This window comes from Terrapene carolina, unplaced genomic scaffold, assembly GCF_002925995.2.
Source record: "Terrapene carolina triunguis isolate 2854851 unplaced genomic scaffold, T_m_triunguis-2.0 Scaffold68, whole genome shotgun sequence".
In the NCBI taxonomy this organism is placed as follows: domain Eukaryota; kingdom Metazoa; phylum Chordata; order Testudines; family Emydidae; genus Terrapene; species Terrapene triunguis.
The window spans coordinates 80,343,965-80,361,111 of record NW_020664419.1 but is presented as its reverse complement, the minus strand read 5'-3'; the positions used below and the strand labels follow the sequence as shown (position 1 = coordinate 80,361,111).

At 43.9% G+C, this 17,147-nt stretch overlaps 1 protein-coding gene across 1 annotated transcript in view; it reads right to left on the bottom strand.

Moving 5' to 3' along the window:
- Nucleotides 1–11,045: 11,045 nt before the first annotated feature.
- Nucleotides 11,046–17,147, bottom strand: part of ANO4 (anoctamin 4) — a 193,234-nt gene continuing 187,132 nt past the window's right edge. The window contains exons 26-27 of the mRNA XM_026648992.1: nt 14,458–14,563; nt 11,046–11,237 (exon numbers count right to left, since the gene is read on the bottom strand). Coding sequence (XP_026504777.1) covers nt 11,046–11,237; nt 14,458–14,563 — 298 coding nt within the window. The remainder of the gene's footprint in view (nt 11,238–14,457; nt 14,564–17,147) is intronic.

Here is a 17,147-nt window from a genome sequence, read left to right as displayed (position 1 = left end):
CGCGCTGCTTTCTTCTTCGGTGGCAGGTCCTTCCCTCTGAGAGGGACTGAAGGACCCGCCGCCGAAGAGCCCGACATGCCGCCCCTTCCCCTTGGCCGCCCCAAGCACTTGCTTGCTGGTCTGGTGCCTGGAGCTGGCCCTGCATGCTGAAATTAAGTGACTTGTCCAAAGTCATGTAACGAATCAGTGGTAGGGCTGGGAACAGAAACTAAGTCTCCTGTACTCTATCCACTGACCGTATTGCCGCACAGTACTGTGCCTGCTGTATAGAAAGTCTGGTATAATGATAAGCTCAGATTTGAATGTGTTTCTCAGGCGAGCAGTTGATTATTATGAAATATCGTCTGTTTGTATTTCATTGTATTTTGCTCTTATTTTGAGTACTATGTGCCTTTTATCTGATACGTGATCAAACTGGCTAGGATCTCCTTTGACTTCATCCTTTTTTCATCAAGCCATATTTAATCAAACCAAATAAAAATGTTTTCCATAATACTGTATGTAAAAAAAAAAAATGCAGTGTCACATATTTTCCCTTAAATATCGTGACAAAGTAATTTATTAAAACAGCCTAAGGCACTAAACCTGTGGCCTGAAACATTATTTGAAGTCATTTATTGAGCTTTAACTCTGCCTATGCCATGAAGTAAGACATCTGAATGACATGAAGAGCGACATGAACCTCCTCCTGCCCAACTTTTGGGCCACTGAGTCAGGAGGAGATGATGTGAAAATCAGCAAGACAGAGGCTACATTTGAACACTTCACACGCAAAGGGAAACAGCAGACATCTGTTTGGGAAGGCAGCAAAGCAAAGTCACTTCTTGCTCTGCTGCCATTTCACTGTGAGAACCTATCAGTGGCGGAGCGAGAGCTAAAGTAGGGTGAGCAGATACCTGGAGCCAAAGTGCGAAGTATCTTTTCACCTGGAGGTCAGGGGGCTTTTCACCAGGGGGCTCCTTTCAGTGTGCAGCAGAGGATTTGGGAGCCCAATACTGGCTATTCAGACAAAAAGGGTAATTTTCAGAGTGGACTGTTGCTTGCTCTTTGAAAACTTGCTCTCAGTGCTGGTTGGATGCTCAAGTTCAACTGGGTGCCCGCCGACACGCTGTCTCCTTGTTGTAGGATGCCATGCTCTCCCAGTACGGCTGGCTTCCCATTTCTTTTTCATTTGTTTGGTAAAGTGTGCACTAAACGTGATACAGAATAATAATTCCCCTGCATTAACCCCGATGAACATTGCTGGGCAATGTACACATGAGCCTGCCTTCATCTGCCCTTGTCACTGAAATGCTGTCCTTGTATATATTAATATATATATATAATATATTACACTAACCTGCCATTTTCTGTAGCAGGATGGCTAATTTATGTGAGCAGGGGACACTTATTCATTTCACTTCTCATGTAACTAGTTTGGGAGAATCTTTATAGGATGGGTTGGCTGATTGAAAATCACCTCAAAGACACCGTTAGACTCTCTGTCTCCTAGTCTGAGACAGAGGCCTTGGCATTAGATGCTCATGGACAAACACTCTTGGGACTCTGCAGATGATGGGACTAGGGGGGTCACCTGGCTCCTTATGAGTTAGGTTCAAGGATTTGCTCCTGGCCAATGGAGTGACTGTGGATCCCCTTGCTTTTTTTGTCCTTCTTGTTTTAACCGACTGGTCCATTAAATAAAGTTATGACTTCTGAGGCCAATTTTTCTCCAGAATCTTGTCTTGCTCTCTGCTAGGGGTACCCACAGCCATGGAATTTTGTCTTAGTAAAGACTGCATGAAAAATCCCTAATCCACCCCTTCATCTTGTCTGGTTTGGGAACAAGGTGCTGAACGCCCTCAACTTCGGTTGCATCCGAAGAAGTGGGTTGTGGCCCACGAAAGCTTATGCTCTAATAAATTTGTTAGTCTTTAAGGTGCCACAAGTACTCCTGTTCTTTTTGCGGATACAGACTAACACGGCTGCTACTCTGAAACCTCTCAACTTCTATGAAATCCATGGGAATTGAGAACGCTCAATGCTTTCCAGATGACACTCAGCACTTCATGGGATGGAGCCCTTCTATACGAAGCACAAGGGGGAACTTAATTCATCAGAGTAAATAAATACATAATGGATTTAGAGAGAAAGTGTTAAGATAGGTCTTTGGTCATTTTGGGCTTGCATTTGTATTTCGCCTCAGATTTGTCCCCCTGCTCAAAATTAGATAAACATAAGATGACTTACAAAAGCTCAACAACAAATATTTCATATGCATAATTTATTTTAAAGTTATTGCATCACATTATACAAGCGTTAAACATGGCTTCATGTTGATGACATTTTTGTAGGTGCGAAAATTTGACATTCTCCTCCATAGGATTGGTTGGTTTTGTTTTTGCTATTTACAAATAAACAATCTATATACTTTATATATATATATATTATATATATGGTATATAACATAAGTCCCCGCACAAAGATCTGAAATAAAAAAAGAACTCATTTGTAAACAGGGTTTCAGTTGTCTTATTTGGTGGCTTGAAAATAGATGGTATTGTAATACTGGGCATTTTTTGTCAGAGTATCCTGGTTTTTAATTTACATTTATTATTCTAAGTTCTGTAAAACGCGCATGGGACAGAATGCAAAAAACGTACCAAACAGGCTGAAAAAACAGTCCCAGTATACAATTTTTCCTTGGTTTTAAAAACTTGAGTATAATTGCCCATAAAATACATGCTAGCTCTGTTGAGAGTGGCCTATGGATATCAATCATATGCTGGATTGCAAAATGATTTCACAGTAAATCCTCTGAAATGTGCTGTCCTGCTTGCTATGTAAAATGTCTGTGGCATGCATTGAGGTTGCATTTTTTTCATTCTCTTCAAGGTAGTGCTCTTGCAGAGCTGGGATAAGTAAACAGAGCACAGGTCCATCATCTGGAGCCATAAATAAAAACAAAAACAATATCAGATCAGAAACACAGTGCAGGTATGCATTTGCTACCTAGAAAACTGGACAATTCAGTTTGTCATTAGAAAGCTACAATTTTTGTTATACATTTGTCTTTTTTATTAACCTCCCTCCACACACACACACACACACACACACACACACGCACACAATTTTCTGTTTGACCAGCTCTATAACAGTGGAAGACAAAGGGGAACTCTGTTGTGCAGAATGGCAGGGCTCAATCCTGTGAGGTGCTGAGTGGATAAATCAATGGAATTAGAGGGTGCTCAGCACGTTCCTGGAGGTCCTCAGGCTCTCGCAGGATCAGGCTCAAGGTGAGCCAACTCTGACGGCTTCCAGTGCTCGCGTATGTTCTCGTTTTCAGCAATACCCAAGACAACGTCTAGCAATTTAGAGTAATGAAATATCAACAAAACATAGCTGTGTTGAAAACTGGTCTCAAAAGCAATCAGCAGCTGATTGTATCTTTGCTTCACTTTATTTGTTTTGTCATGTTAAACTGCTGAGGTTCCTCAAGAGTGAAAATCAGATTGTTATAATATGGCTCAATTCAAAGTTAGGAATGTCTCCAGTGGTGCAAGTAGAATTAATTTCTTACCGGTACACTGGACTCATGGGAGGGACACAAAGGGGGGCACCAGCTAAAGGGGAGGCACGTGACCTCCCCATGTGACTCCTCCCCCCGCCCCCAGCCCGGGGCCCCCGCACTCTCCCCGTCCCCTCCCCATGATCCATCACATGTTACCTGGGTGGGGGGAAAGGGGGTTCTGTCCTTCTGTCCTCCTCCCGCTGTGCCGGAGACTTCTGAACCACAGGGCTCTAAGAAACCGCAGTGGCAAAAGGAGCAGAACGTGGGGCTGCCAAGTGGCCCCACACCAGCAGCTCCTCTGGTGCAGCTGTACCACCCCCAGCCCCGCCCCTAGCCCTGTCTCCCAGTGGGGTTGCTGTGCAGAGCCCAGACAGGAGACACAGCTGCATGGAAGGGCTGGGGGCGGGGCTGGGGCATAGGCGCCGACTTCCCCTGTTTCCAGGGGGTGCTCGACCCCCACTCTACCTCCGCTCCTCCCCCACTCCACCCTTTCCATGGGGACCTGCCCCTGCCCCACCCCCATTCCAACTCCTTCCCCAAATCCCTGCCCTGGCCCCGCCTCTTCCCCTGAGCGTGCCCTGTTCCCGCTCTCCCCCCCCCTGGCGGCGGCTGGGCGGGAAGCGCTGGGAGGTAGGCAGAGGAGCGCAGCTGCGGCACGCTCAGGGGGGAGGTAGAGGAGGTGAGGTGGGGGGTGAGGGGAGCTTGGCTGCTGGTGGGTGCAGAGCACTCACTAATTTTTCCCCGTGGGTGCTCCAGTCCCGGAGCACCTACGGAGTCGGCGCCTATGGGCTGGGGGTGGTACAGCTGTGCCGGAGGAGCTGCCTGTTCTGCTCCTCCTGTGTCTTTCAGGTACAGAGTACCAGCTATAAATATCTTACTGGTACGGTGGACCAGATCATACCGCCATACTTGCACCACTGAATGTCTCTGATCTAAATTGTCAGAGCGATATCTCACTGGAGGAGGTTTGCATAGCTTAAAACACAGATATCAAACGGTGATTTAGGTGTGACTTGCATCTGATTTTACTATTTAGCAAACACTTTCTGAAAGTCTGTCACCTGTGATTTTAAAGTAGCTTACACAGTTTTTGCAAACAAATTAATCTCAGTCTATTTAATCTACTTGTTTATATGAACTTGGCATTAATATGGTTTGCACGTGCATTAGTGACTGAGCAGGCAGCACTTTCCATTGCTGTGTAAGTCACACACACCCTGCAGTGGTGATTGGGAAACACATAGCCATCCAACATGTGTCTCTTTTCTGGCGCATTACGTTGCATAAAGAAAGGTTACTTACTTGTACAGTAATGGAGTTCTTCAAGATGTGTGGTCCCTATCTGTAATCCACTTGAGGTGTGCATGCGTTCCATGTGCCTGGAAGATTCGTGCTAGCAGTGGCCATCAGTCTGCACCTGGCACCCTTCTCTTCCTCGCCCTCTAAAAAACTGATGGCATAAGTGGTGGCATGGACTGACCACTTCTCTGGTTACCTTTTAATCAGGAATAGCCCTAGATAAGGCTCTGCAGCAGAGGGGAAGGAGGGCAGGTGGTGGAATACAGATAGGGACCACATATTGCAAAGAAAGCCACTTACTGTGGTAACCTTTCTTTCTTTGAATGACGGTTCCTATGTGTTTTCCAGTCTAGGTGATTCACAAGTATTCATTGAGGAGGCGGGTGTGAGGAGCTCTGCAGTACCACAGATTGGAGGACAGCTCTGCCAAAGGATGTGTTTGGCAGAATCTTGTACTAGGCAATAATGTTTTGCAAAAGTGTGTACGCCGCCGCTGCACCGCTCTCCAGAAGAGGGACATCTCAAAGTGAAGCTGCCAGTGTGGCCTGGGCGAGTGGGCCCTCATACCTTGTGTGGGAGGAGCTGCTGTTAACTTGTAACAAAGCAGGATGCAGCTCGAAATCCATTTGGAAAGTCTCTGGGAGGAGATTGCTTCCCCTCTCATACATTTGGCAAAGGAGACAAACAGTTTAGGAGAATTTCGGAAGGGTTTTGTCCTCTGCATGAAGAATGCCAAGGCTCCACTGACATCCAGAGGGTGTAGTTTCCTGTCCTCCTCGCTGGTGGTATGTTGCTTCAAATAGAAGACAGGTACATGGATGACCTGGTTTAGATTAAGTTCTGAGATTACTTTTGGGATGAATTTGTGGTGTAACCTCAGCAAAGCTTTGTCCGTGTTGAAGACCATGTAAGGTGGGTCACCCATAAGAGCTTCCGGCTCATCTACTCTTCTGGCTAAGGCAATGGCAACCAGAAAAGCCACCTTTGTAGACAGGTGAATGAAGGAACATGAGGCTAAGGGTGAGAACGGAGCCTTCATTAAAGTTGATAGGACCAGGCTGAGATCCCAAATTGGGTAGGTTTTATTACTGGAGGAAAGGTTCTGACAAGTCCCTTCAGAATATGTACTGTAGTAGGATGGCTGAAGACTGAATGGCTGTCCACCAGAGGGTGAAAGGTGCTAATAGCTGCCAAGTGCATTTGCAAGGAGCTAAGAGATAGTTCTGACAAATTTTGAAAGAGTCCAGAAGAGCAGGGATCTTGACACCCTTTAAGGGTATCCGGTGATTCTGGTGCCAGGTCAGAAATCTTTTCCATTTTGCTGTATAGTATTTCCTCATGGAATCTTTCCTACTACTGCTAAGAGTGGATTGTACTGCCTCCGAGTATGACTTTTCTAGGTCTGTTGTCCATGCAAATACCATGCTGTCAGACAAAGGGATGCTGAGTTGGGGTGTTTGATTTTTGTCAAACAGGCATGAGGCCAGCTAGCAACTGCCCAAGACCCAGAACTGCTTGGCCACCAGGGAGCAATCAAGATCATCGACGCTCCCTATTGTTTGAGCTTCCTCAGAACTCGCGGCAAGAGAAGGATCGGCACAAATGCATACATCAGCTGTTGCGACCCAAGGACTTCTTGATGCCAACTGGCAGTAGGCACAGGGTTCCCATGGGTTCACCAAAAAAGTCATGTAAGGTCTCTAATGAAAGTCTGTGTCACACTGATCATCACAGCAAGATGTGTGTACAGCAGATATGTGAAGAGTTATGTATATACACTAAAAATTATATTCTCTAAGTCTGTGAGTGAAGACAGGTCTCTCAAAGGTAATCCACATACTCTTGGCAGGCAGTGGGGAAGAGACGCTTATCTTACTCTGGCTGGCCATATGCAAATTGAGTATTGCACCATTCACAATGGATGCCCATTTACAGTCTGAGTAAAATGCCAATCAATAGATTACAGGGTCTGGAGGGAAAAACAAGAACAGCAGTGTGACCTTGTTTTGGGGGAGACAATGAACTTTTGAAACTACATCTACGGTAGAGATGAACCCCTAGAGATTCCTTCAATCTTGTGGGGACAAATTGCCAGTGGGCTTGAAGGGGGTCTCAGCGAAATTGTTTGAAAACACTTGGGAAAAAACTTGGAGTAAGGTACCTTGTAGGAGACAGGGGAATGCCTTGATAGTTAATCTCTAGAAATCATGTTATGATTTCATTTTATATGTAACCATTTATTTCCAATATTCTCACTCTCTCTCTCTCATCTCTGTTCTTTGATAATGCATTTAGTCTTGTTTTCACTATACTTAACACATAACATTTAGACAGATCGTGAGTTGAATCTTGTCAGTTAGTGTGTACTATTTCTTTGGGAATAACGCATCTGAGAGTTCTGTGGAGCAGAGGCTGAGCACTCCAGAGGGATGTTCGGAAGACTTGGGGTTGCCATGTGCTTATTGCTAACTTGCACAGAGAGAGCAAGGCCTGCGGAGGCCTGGAAGGCAGAGGCTGGTGGTTTCTAGGGCCTGATCCACAGCAGGTACAGACAAAACTCCTCCTTATTAAGGACAGATGCTGATGAGGTGCATCACAACCCTGGGTACCCTTGGGAAGCATCACAGCTGTCCCAACCATTGAAGCAAAACTATGTCTCCTCTGGAGCTGTGGTCTTGAACTGCTCTGTTCTCTTTAGACACAAAAAGATCCCAGGATGGGAGTCCCCACTGTTGGAATATGCTCTATACCACTGAGTCGTGTAGATCTCACTTGTGGGCTCTGGAGAAGTGTCTGCTAAGGCTGTTTGCCAATGTGTTGTGCACCCCTGGAAGGTGCACTGCTGAGCGGGTGAATTGTTAGCGAACGCACCAGTTCCAGAGATTGACAGCTTTGATGCAAAGAGGGATGGACTTTGCCTCCCCTGTTTATTAATATGGTAAATTGTTCTCAGGTTATCCAACATGACTTGAACGTGCAAGATCTAAATGAATGGTAAGAATTGCTTGCAGGCTTCCTGTACTACATGAAGTTCCAGAAGGTTTATGTGCAACTGGGATTCTTAGTGGGTCCAGGTACCATGTGCTACAGGTTCATCCAGACGGGCTCCTCACCTTAGGACAGAGGCATCTGCAATAGTCATTTTGTGGGTGGAGGAGGGATGAAGGGAACCCCATGTATGTTCTCTCTCCTGGTGGAAGAACAGGGAGACAATCCAGAATTCTGTGGGGGAGCAAGAGCAGTTTGTCCACACTGTGCTTGCTTAGCATGTGAGCTATCTGTAACAGTGCCCGTAAATATCAAAGGCTAAGTCTCATGAAGGGTGTCATATAGCTACATGAGGCCATGTGACCTGGGAGGATGAGACAGGCTTGAACTGCCAACTGGGGTCTCAGATGACGCTGAGAGGTGAGATCATTCATAGCTTGGAATCTATCCTGAGATAGACTTGATTGGGGCGACCTTAGACTATTATCTGTGTGGAAACTAAAATGGACTTTTCTACATTTACTTAGAATCCTACAGAGTTTAGGAGTCTGAGCAGGGACAGGGTTATCGTCTGTACTTCTTGATGTGAGTTCCTCATGAGCAACCAGTTGTTGAGATAGGGAAGTACTGATGGGTGCTGATGACAGAGGTGAGCTGCCACTGCAACAGCATTTTCATGAACACTCTTCATGCCATCGAGTGACTGAAAGGGAGCACTCGTGTATTGGTAGTGGTGTAGGTCTGTGGTGAATCTCCTATATGCAGGGTGGATGTCAGTGTGGAAATAAACATATTTTAAATAAAGAGTGGTGAATTAGTCGTCCTTGTGCATTGAGGGGATTCTAGAGGCCAGGGTGATCATTCTGAACCTCAGGTGTCAGATAAAGACATTCAGCTGTCTGAGGTCTAGTAGCCTCCAGCCTCCTTTCTTCTTGAGAATGCAGAAATATTTCCCCCTCTTTGCTGAAGAGGTACCAGTTCTATGGCTCTCAGATAGACTCCAGTAGGGAGTCTACTTCTTGTCTGAGTATCCTCTTGTGAGAAGGATCCTGAAGAGCGATAGGGAAGAGGGTTGGTGAGGGGAAGGGAGAGGAACTCGATCACGTAACCAGTGGTGATTATCTCCAGAACCCTTCTGTCGTGATATTATGTGATGCCAAGACTGGAAAAAATGAGCTGGTCAGCTAAGAAACAGGGTGCAGGAGTCCTGAACAGACACAGGGGAATGTGGCCAGGGGGTGTAGTTTCCTGAAATAGAATTGGTCACTACAAACATCAGCCAGGGCCATGACTATTAAAGCTCCTGAGAAGGGGTATGTCTGTGTAGCCATCTTCACTGACTTGGTTAAAATGTTAAAGTAGTGGAGCTCTATTTACTCAGAAAAGTGTTAAATCAAATTGTTTGACTCGCATTCCTATTTTGTTTCTAAGGGAATCCCATCAGGTCTATGTTCACTTTGATCTTTGTGTCCATTTGTATTCATATAGACTGGGCTGCTAAGTGCCCTGGATCATGTTTATGCTGATGGTACCCTTTTATGTTCTGCAGGCTTTTCAGTGTTATTACTTAGGAGTGAGACCCAGCTTACCTTTAACAACATCCAGCCAGCATGTTCTGATCTGTATCACACCATCTGACACTTAGTCAGTTGCTGGTTTCTAAGATTTCATGAAATTTAGGTGAGTGACTTTTGGAATGTTTAACAGCGGAAGCCGAACACTTTGGAAAAGAATTTAGACCTAAATTGTTTATCCCTGAGTCCTTTTAGTCAGATCAGTTATTGGCTGATGTTTGGAGTGACCAATTCTATTTCCATTACTTGCCCAGAATTATCACCTTATTATTCTGTATGTAGGATTTAATGTCATTTCATATTTTAATGTACCTTTTAAACCTCTTACCACAGTTTTGGAGGGATGGTCTCATGAATAAAGAACAAGACTCGGAGTCAGGAGCTGTTGGATGGATGTGCGCTCCCCATCTAGTAATTGTATCCATGTGTCATTTCATCTTTTGACTGTAAGCTCTGTGGGACATGGACCATCTGTTTGTGATGTTTGTGTACAGTATTCCCTAATCCGTGCTGGAGGCCCCTGGGTGCTAATGCAGTACAAACAAATCTGGGTTATAGCTCTGCCACAAACATCCTGTATGTGACTTTAGGCGAGTCACCTAAGGCTTGTCCTCTATGTACCTCAATGGGAGCTGCAGCTGCTCAGCACCTCTGAAAATCAGGCCACTATTCCGGATAAGATTTTCAAATACACCTAATGCTAAACACCTAAATCCATAATTGGGCACCTGCCTATTCTTTAAAAGGGCTGTGCAGACAACTCCTCCAATGAGCTTTTCATCGTCCCACACATGTAAAACAGGCACAACTTTGCTTGGCAACCACACAGCAGTATTGGGAGACTCAATTCATTAATGCTTGTGAGGCACTTTAAGATGCTTGGACAGAAGGTGCTATAGAAATGTACATCAATCTATCTTCTTAGTGTATGTGACTGCCTATCACGTAATATCTCAGCTCCTTCGAAGGCACCGGCGGATTTCCTGGAGTCCCTGCCACTTCTCCCTTTTTGGGGTAAAATCTTTGCTTGGGGTAGGGTTTTTGGTTTTAATTTTGTAGATTTTATTAATTTTCTCTTTTGTTTTTGTTGGTTGGGGTTTATAGGGCCGATGCGGGTGTCAATGCTGTATCATTCTTGCTTTGGTGAAAAATCTTTTTTTGAAGAGGAAGACTTTGCAGCACTCCCTGAAGATGATCAGACTCTGGATTTGCCTAATCTCTGGACTTATGATCCATAGCTAGACCCCCTTGACCGAGAAGGCTTTGTCCCCAGCTCTCATGTGCTTTGTCCGGGGTTTTGTGATCTGCATTGTCCCAGAGGAGTGTAATTGTTGTGGCAGTTCATAGATTGAAACTGGGTCTTTAATGTGGCTGGGGCTTGATCCATGAATTGCATTAAAGGTTAGGAACAAGACCTTAAACTGGCCTCGGAAGCTGTCTGGGGTCCAGTGGAGAGACCTGAGTCTGATGAGTGCATTTTGAATAGGGGCACGTGCATGCTAACTGCATGTAATATAGTTTTAAGTTGTTCTCATCCACTCCTGACTATTCCCAACCCAGTATAAATACATTTGGGTTATTGACTAACTAACTAGAATTAATGGCTCAATTTAAATAATTTCTCCCTCACCCAGTCATGGCCATTCATTGTGATGAGATTTTCCATTTTTCTTCCTCTCCTTCCGTTCTTTCTGCAGACGTTCCAGTTCTGCTTCGTACATCATTTCCTGAATCAGGTACTTTTCTCTCCTCATCCGATCCCTCAGATCTTTCGGAAGGTCTGGGATTAAATACGAAATCAGGTGCTTTATGCAAAAGACAAGGTGCTGTGAAAACAAAAGGATTGAAGATGGATGAAAAGTATTAATCTTTTTACTACAGTTTCCAGTTTGATTCATTTTTCAAAGGGGGGTAAAATCTCCTAGGTAACAAAAAGATGTTGATCTAGAACTCAACCTTTTATTACAAATTGAAATATTAAGGAGCCAAATTCAGCAGTCCCTCTTCAAGCAGAACTCCAGCCGAAGTCAGCGGAGGCCGACGCTTGAGCAAGCACTAAACCACTGCTTGATTTGGCGCAACAATTCACTGTCGCAAAGTTCAGTATACAAATTAAGGCCCCAGTTCTGCTGTGTGATCTGTTAGTTCAGACTCTGGAGTCTGTGCCCTGAAACCAGGTGGACTCTGTCTGGAGGGAGGGGGTCAATGCTAGTGGATCACGCTGCAGGAAAGGGCACAAAAAGTCTACTCCTTTTTTTACTCTGGAAAAACTCCCAGTGATTTCAGACCCAAGTCATTATTCCTGGAAAACAATGCTGCTTTCGAATGTTCTGTACCCCTAATTTAAAACTTCACTGCAATCGACCTAAAATGTCCCTGTTAAATATCCGGTGCATTTATCAATCATTTTGTCCCTAATGATTTAGGCATATTAGAATAAAGATTGGTGGGATTGAGGAGAGTTGTTCTGCTCTTCTCTTCTTTTCCATTTTGTTTAATCAAAGAAGTTTGTTCTACGAAGTTTGGTGAACAATCTGTGGAAATAGTCTTCTTCCGTCTCAAGTAGACAAATCGGAGATGAAAAAGAATATTTTTCACTCCAATTTGGGCTCTTTACTTTGAGGGTTACAGAATAGAAGCTGTAGCAACTTTTCTTATGAATTCTCTCATCAGGAGCAGAAAGATGCAATATCTAAATTGGTGTGTTTTGCTGCATCTGAGGGACAATGATCCTTTAGCCTTGGCATATCACTTTCCATTTTTGTTTGTCTGCAAGATGAGTAACTTTTCTTTTAAGAGATACTTCCTAGTATCTATCTTCTCTTGTGTTTGAGCTAAGTCCAAATGCAAAGTAGCCACACCTTAAACTGCTCTACATTAACTCTAGGTCCAGGGTGGCATGTTGTAGTTGAGGTAGTTATTTACACTGATCGCCATCTCCAAACTCAATGACAAAGCTTCCCTTAATTATTTCTCTTTTAGCTAAATCTTTTATGATAATTGTTCTTTCTTTCCAGTAGCATCTACTATAGGCACCGACTCCATGGGTGATCCAGGGCTGGAGCACCCACAAAAAAACCCCAGGGGGTGCTTAGCACCCACCGGCAGCCAGCTCCCTCCCTGCCTCCCAGCACCTCCTGTCTGCCAGCAGCCCCCCGATCAATTCCTCCTCCTCCCTCCCAGCGCCTCCCACCTGCCGTGACGAGCTGTTTAGTGGCGTGCAGGAGGCCCTGGGAGGGAGGGGGAGGAGCAGGGATGGGTTATACTCTGGGGAGAGGGCGGAACTGGGCGGGAAGAGGCGTGGTGGGAGTGGAGCGGGGCTGGTAGAGGCAAGGCAGGGGTGGGGACTTGGGAGAAGGGATGGGGGGGGGCAGGGCCTGGGGCGGGGCGCGGGCAGGAAGGGGGGGGGGGTGGAAGTTTTGGGGGAAGGGGCCTGGGGCAAAGTGGGAGATTGAGCACGCTTGGGCCCCGGAAGAAGCCGGTGCCTGTGGCACCTACAATGTGCTAGGTGGTTTCCAAACAGAAAGAGAGGCCTGGTCCTCTGTCCCATAGAGCTTTTTTTATGTCAGGTTCTTCCAACCCAGCAAATAATCCAAGGATTCTCATTGGATACATCTCTACATTTCTTTCTTTCCTCTCTCCCTTCTTGCACTGTTCACTTCACCCAAGTCCATAACCTAACCACTTCCACTGGCCTTGTACATACTACAACCGTTTAATCATAGAATCATGGGACTGGAAGGGACCTTGAGAGGTCATCTAGTCCAGTCCCCTGCACTCATGGCAGGACTAAGTATTATCTAGACCATTCCTGACAGGTGTTTGTTTAACCTGCTCTTAAAAATCTCCAATGATGGAGATTCCACAACCTCCCTAGGCAATTTATCCCAGTGCTTAACCACCCTGACAGTTAGGAAATTTTTCCTAATGTCCAAACTAAACCTCCCTTGCTGCAATTTAAGCCCATTGCTTCTTGTCCTATCCTCAGAGGTTAATGAGAACAATTTTTCTCCCTCCTCTGTGTAACAATCTTTATGTACTTGAAAACTGATGTCCCCTCTCAGTCTTCTCTCCTCCAGACTAAACAAACCCCATTTTTTCAATCTTCCCTCATAGGTCATGTTTTCTAGACCTTCAATCATTTTTGTTGCTCCTCTCTGGACTTTCTCCAAATTGTCCACATCTTTCCTGAAATGTAGCACCCAGAACTGGACATAGTACTACAGCTAAGGTCTAATCAGTGCAGAGTAGAGCAGAAGAATTACTTCTTGTATCTTGCTTACAACACTCCTGCTAATACATCCCAGAATGATGTTTGCTTTTTTTTTTTTGCAATTGTGTTACACTGTTGACTCATATTTAGCTTGTGATCCGCTATGACTCCCAGATCCCTTTCCGCAGTACTCTTTCCTAGGCAGTCATTTCCCATTTTGTATGTGTGCAACTGATTTTTCCTTCCTAAGTGGAGTACTTTGCACTTGCCCTTATTGAATTTCATCCAGACCATTATTTCAGATCATTTCTCCAGATCATTTTGAATTTTAATCTTATCCTCCAAAGCACTTGCAACCCCTTCTAGCTTGGTATCATCCGCAAACTTTATAATTTATACTTTCTATGCCATTATCTAAGTCATTGATAAAGATATTGAACAGAAACGGCTCCAGAACTGATCCCCGCAGGACCCCATTCCATATGCCCTTCTAGCATGACTGTGAACAACTGATAGCTACTCTCTGGGAATGGTTTTCCAACCAGTTATGCACCCACCTTATAGTAGCTCCATCTAGACTGTATTTCCCTAGTTTGTTTATGAGGAGGTCATGCGAGACAATATCAAAAACCTTAGTACAGTCAAGATATGCCACATCTACCACTTCCCCTCATCCACAAGGCTTGTTACCCTGTCAAAGAAAGTCATTAGGGTGGTGTGACACAATTTGTTCTTGACAAATCCATGCTGACCGTTACTTATCTTATTATCTTCTAGGTGTTTGCAAATTGATTACTTAATTATATCATCTAGCCCCTTATATGAAAACTGACCTCAAATACAATAATAAAAGCCAACCGTGCTGCTAAGACATGCCAGAATTGCAATGTGTAGCCATAGGGCACCGGGGAATGAGGAGGGTCTCGATAGTCTCTGTACCTGAAAAACAAACGGAATGTTGCATTTCAGTACAGTGATAAACTGCTACGCTTGACAGAGAACACAACAGAACACTATTCTTTGACTATATCCTCCTTGCAACAACAGGGATTTCAAGCCAAAAATGACACAAGTTACTAAAATATTGATTCTTTGCTCACTTCCACCAATGGTAATACTGAATAACTGCACTGAAGTCAATGGGTGAAATCCTGGCCCCACAGAAGTGAATGTGAGTTTTGTCATTGTCTTCAATGGAGCCTGGATTTCACCCAGTGACACCACACCATGGTAAAACCAGTGTGAGAGAAGAATCAGGTCTACTGTTTTTAAAATCTGTCTTTTGAAGAACTAAGCCCTCAATAAAATAACATTCATATGGATTTGATTTTATTGTCAAAGAGGTAATTCCAAAATAATCCCACAGAAACCTAATCTAAAAGCGAGGGGAAATTTGGCTTCTGCCTAATCTGTTTCCTACACAGATTTGAAAACTGGGTATGAACAGTATCTGAATATACCATGTTAAGTAATACACGGAAGTTTTTAACTCTAAGCAAATTTAGAAACAAAAACAACCCAAACCCACAGGAGAAAGAAGATATAAACAAAAACATATTTTTTCTCTGATTGATAGGCCTCTCAGATTAGAGAGGCATCTATACACAAATGGAATAAACTGTGTTTTGGGATTTCAGTCAGTACTGATTCTTCTTACATTTCAGCATCTTCAGTGCAAATTGTTTTCGCTTCCCAACTGATTCCCTTCTGCAGCCAAAATACTGGCTCCTGAACATGAAATGTTGTACAAAAGAAGAATATTAGTGGCTGTTAAAGGACTGTAATAGAAGCCCCTGGCTGGGAGCCTTAGCTAGAGATGGGTCTTCTATGGTAGTAATTTTTGTACTTGTAAAGAACTAAATAAATACAGCAGCCCCAGGAAATGGGGAAGACTTTGACAGATTGTTTCATGTCTCATATGGAGGGAAAAATCTGGGCTTTGTAATAGTGAAGGTAAATTATTAACAGATCTGTCTGCATAAACTGTCTTGCTTGAAAATTAAAGGACTCCGATCCAACACACAAACTACATTGTGGAATACATTCCTGTAATTGCTTTGCAGATAAATGATTAAACTAATTTTCATTCCTATCAATATGGGGCTTTAAAGTGCAATTGAAATTACCAAGAAATATCAGTAGAATTCAGGTTGATTAAATGTCTTGTAAACTGATTAAAAGGAAGTCAGTCACACTCTCCATTCCATTGGCAGGGGCATATATATATTTAAGAAGTAAACATACTCGCCAAAGAACATAGTTGTATCTAGTGATTTTGCAATAGCAGTTTGAATTAGCAAACTGAGATTCAAGTGCCAAATCCTGCTTTAGTTGAAGTCAGTTAAGGCCAATTAGACTCCCTGTAACAAATGCCAGAGAAGGAGGATTAAGACTACCTCCTTTTTAGTTGTTTTTGTAGAAGATTTGTTTAATTGTTGTGCTAAATTTATGGAGTTCGCCCCCTCCCCTTTTCTTCATGCCAGACAAAAGCTTTTATTTGAAAAAAGGGCCTGGTTTACAAGTAAGAATTAGTTTAGTTTTAGATGATGGGGATGACTTTATTATTAATACCATGGTAGAGCCCTAGAGACCACAATGCTGCGAGCCCTCTGGCAAGAAAGGTTTAAGAATATATATTTGATTTATATGAATATTATTGTTATGATAATTATCCTACAGATGTTAATAGCATGTGTAACCCACACACCTCCTTGGATGTGGTGTTCTGTCCCATCTAGTGGCACCGAGACCGCTTAGAGAGTTAAATGAGTTTGCTCTACAGCCTTAGCTAACAGCCAGTTGGCTTTTAGCTCATGCGGTAGATTCTCATGCACTAAGCTCCAGAGGTCCCAGATTCAATCCTGCCTGCCAACGACCAAGGTCTGTCAGTGTTACACATGCATATGCATCCCAGGCCAAATCCCGAAGTCTGCATTTAGTGCTTACCCACAGAAAGCTCCCATTGAAGTCAACAGGAGATCGCACCAGCTAACAGCTGCAGAATTTGGACCTCCCTGAAGGAGAGCAACATCGCTTGTTTCCTATTTCTCTCAGATATCAAAAGCAAACATTATTTTGATGTTAGGAATCACTGAAAAAGGGATAGAGAATAAGACGGAGAATATCTTATTGCCCTTATATAAATCCATGGTACGCCCACATCTTGAATACTGCGTACAGATGTGGTCTCCTCATCTCAAAAAAGATATACTGGCATTAGAAAAAGTTCAGAGAAGGGCAACTAAAATGATTAGCAAAAAGAACAGGAGTACTTGTGGCACCTTAGAGACTAACAAATTTATTTGAGCATAAGCTTTCGTGGGCTACAGCCCACTTCATCGGATGCATGTAGTGGAAAATACAGTAGGAAGATATATATATATATATATATACACAGAGAACATGAAACAATGGGTGTCAGAGGGTGGAGATGGATGGCAGGAGAGAGATCACTTGATCATTACCTGTTAGGTTCACTCCCTCTGGGGCACCTGGCATTGGCCACTGTTGGTAGACAGGATAC